Source organism: Penaeus monodon, chromosome 32, assembly GCF_015228065.2.
Source record: "Penaeus monodon isolate SGIC_2016 chromosome 32, NSTDA_Pmon_1, whole genome shotgun sequence".
Classification (NCBI taxonomy): Eukaryota; Metazoa; Arthropoda; class Malacostraca; order Decapoda; family Penaeidae; genus Penaeus; species Penaeus monodon.
Window position 1 is genome coordinate 5,970,852 of NC_051417.1, and position 3,335 is coordinate 5,974,186.

General features: G+C 44.3%; 1 protein-coding gene across 1 annotated transcript in view; it reads left to right on the plus strand.

Moving 5' to 3' along the window:
* The window catches only part of LOC119593386 (beta-1,3-galactosyltransferase 1-like), a gene marked incomplete at its 5' end in the record, with an annotated part of 6,801 nt that extends 4,326 nt beyond the window's left edge, over positions 1-2,475 (plus strand). Inside the window, 3 exon segments of the mRNA XM_037942316.1 lie at positions 262-405; positions 792-893; positions 1,151-2,475. Coding sequence (XP_037798244.1) covers positions 262-405; positions 792-893; positions 1,151-1,963 — 1,059 coding nt within the window. The 3' untranslated portion in view covers positions 1,964-2,475.
* Between the last annotated feature and the right edge of the window lie 860 nt (positions 2,476-3,335).

The window sequence follows — 3,335 nt, forward strand, 5'->3', positions numbered from 1 at the left end:
TCATAACATGTCACACATGTTGAAATAACTATTCCCGGTTGTGGTATTAATTGTTTATGTAAATCATAGGCTCAAATGTTCATAATCTCTCTAGAGAACGGAGAAAAAATAAATTCATGTTCCTATGTCCCTTTATGTAAAGAAGCGAAATTTGATTCTTTGGTCCAGAAAATCTAATCATGAAAGGTATAAGCTGCCGTTTTTCTTCCCTTCTTATGCCAAGATATTTTCCCAAAAAGGAATAATATCCTACGCCTTCAGATATCGAGGAAAAGAGAAAAGGAGACGCTAAGCAATACCAAAAGCTCCTGGGGACGAGGTATCCCTGCTTTCATGGCCCCTTCCAAGATCCCAATAAAGTACCTCATCGTCGAGGAACGTTTTTGCAGGGTGGCTGACGTCGAGGTAAGTCTCATTTTTTTCTTTTTTATCCAAAAATTCTGGATAAAAATAAAGTAAAATGTTTGGTGGGTTTTTGAGTGTCGGATAGTCCTAAAGAGGAATTTAAATGGCTGGTGAGTATTTCATGCCTGTTTGGATATGCTTTGGCGATTTTTATAGGCCATTCTTCAGTGTGAACTTGCGGGTAGAAGTGGTTGTATTATTGCTCGGAGACATACACTATTGTCTGCCTTAGTCTGACTTCTCTTAGCTTTGCTACTGACGCTCAAAATGCTCCTTGCATATTAATAAGACTTATACAAACCCGTCATATAGTCAACATATCTGACAAGCTTGAGTCAAAGAAGACAATATCAGATGTCAACGATAGATATTTCGTTCATTACCAGGTCATCATCTACGTCCACACGGCACCCAGAAACGCACAGCGCCGGGACGTCATTCGGTCCACGTGGGCAGACCCGCGCTGGTACCCAATGGTCAGACACAAGGTGCGTGAGGGAGAGGGCGAGGGGGTCGGGGTAGCTGTTCTTGGTCGACTGATGATGATATCGGTTCAGATCAGGTTCATTCAGAGATGATCACTTCAGCTCAGGTTCATTCAGAGATGGCCAATTCATTTCAGGTTCATTCAGAGATGATCACTTAAAGTTTAGCTTCAATCAGACATTAATAAGTTCAATTCAGGCTAATTCACAGACGATAATCAGTTCTGTTCAAAGACAGCAATCCCTTCCGATGCCTGCAGGTGATCTTTGTAATCGGTCAATCCCGAGAGGTTGCGCTCCACGACAAGCTGAGAGAGGAGAGCGTGACATACCACGACATAGTTGTGGCCGACTTCGTGGACTCCTACAGGAACCTGAGCTACAAGGCGCTGACGGCCATGCACTGGATCAGGGAGTACTGCAAAGGAGCCAAGTACATTGTCAAGACGGACGACGATGTCTTTATCAACATCTTCGCCCTCGACAGATTCCTCAACCACGCCGCGCAAGCTGTCGACCGACAACGAGGTACTGAGAGTTCGAAGCAGCAGAAGGAGGAGAAATCAGGAAAGAGTCCTGAGAACAAGGAGTCCAGCAGCGGGAAAACCTTGCTGGAGGAAGCGTCGAAGAGACTGAAGCGAGCGAGGCCGGAGATCCAGTGCTTGGTGTGGGAGGGCATGACCGTGCTTCGCGACAAGAAGTCCAAGTGGTACGTGGACCAGCGCGAGTATGGCAACCGCACTTACCCGCCGTACTGCTCCGGCAACGCCTTCCTCATGACGTGGTCGACGGCGCACGCCCTCTTGCACGCCAGCACCACCACGCCCTTCCTGTGGGTGGACGACGCCTATCTCACGGGTGTGCTGGCCAAAGCGGCAAAGGTTAACTTCGTCAAGAGGAACAGTCTGTACGAACTCAACGGCAACAAGTTCGTGGAGTCGTTGATCAAAGGCGAGAAGGTGTTCCTGCACCATCCGCAGCACGACCCGGCGACCACGAGGGAGATGTGGAACGTCCTGCTCAACAAGGAAATGAAGGATAACTTCCTGAACCACATACACGAGTCCCATTGAGGTCTCCGGGGCGGTGTGGTGTCCATTTGCTCAATAAATGTAAGGATTCTAACAGATACACTGACATGAAGATCCTGACTGGAATGCTAGGATTAGGCCTGGAAAGGGAGAGCGAAGGTCATACAAAACTACAGCTACGACAGAATGACCCATATAATGATCATCCTTAGAAGTGTAAGAGTGATGCCATCCTTACGCAGTGACACGGTAGTATTATACCTCCTAAGAAGATTAAGAAAATATCCAAAAGATCGTTTTTCTGCATATCGTGACACTGTCGGACCATTATTTTTAATGAATGATCAACGACTTGCATTCCTTGTGCATTGTAAAGGTGGAAACTTTTTTTTTTCGAAAACGAGTGTGCCTTCAGTGTTCATAGTTATATTAGTACCAATCACCGACTATAATAACTTTGACAGTTATGGAAAATGTAAAAATAAAATGATGTTGAATTTGTAATGCTAATCAAAATCATGATGAATGTGGTGCTAATTTTAAATGAAAAGTGATTAAAAGCAGTATTATCATATATGGTTTGAATATAGCACAGGCAGTACTTCCTCATTCTTCCTTCATGTCCAGAACTGCTTTCGATATCCATCCACCAATGAAATTTTACTTTTACTTTGGTTGGAGAAAAAAATCTCACTGAGAAATCTATAGCATGAGAGAGAGAGCGACGTATCGTTTCGTGAAAGGGCCAAACGACTTTAAAAGCAAAGCGTCAAGGTCACTAAAACTGTAGAAAGGAAGAGAGAGGGCGCAACGCCGAGAAAAAGAGATGTAGAGTATACGTTTCCCTCCCGCTCTCACTTTCAACTCCTGGTCGAACCTCCAGTCACCTTTCTCCTTTCACCTACCTTCCTCCCCCGTCCATCGAATAATGGACTCACCCCATTTGCCTGATCGGTGTTACCATGATCAATACCACTTTCGTAAATTACTGTACTGTATCAAGTTTTGATTACTGAATATTTATCTTTTACATTTGCGTAGGGGAAATACATGTAGGAACTATTATTTCTTACATTCGGATAAATATTGATAGATAATGTTTATGCCTATCTCACTAACAATTTGTGTCTCAACTGCAATACAAACAACCACAAATCACTATACCCACGCAAAATACACCAAGCGAACAGCGCGATAAACCCTCAAGTGCACATGCTATGCCTAACCAAAGAGAAAGCAAGAGGGAACGGAATCCCATAGCAGCTTAGCGGTTGAAACGAGAGTATATGGGTCAGGCGGTCATAGTACCTTAGTAGAAATCTCTTTGTCCGCGACGAAGAGTAGAAATCTATTGGTCCAAAACACGTGAAGTGAGAAGATAGGCGAGTACCGTAGTTGTTCATTATTAGTATGA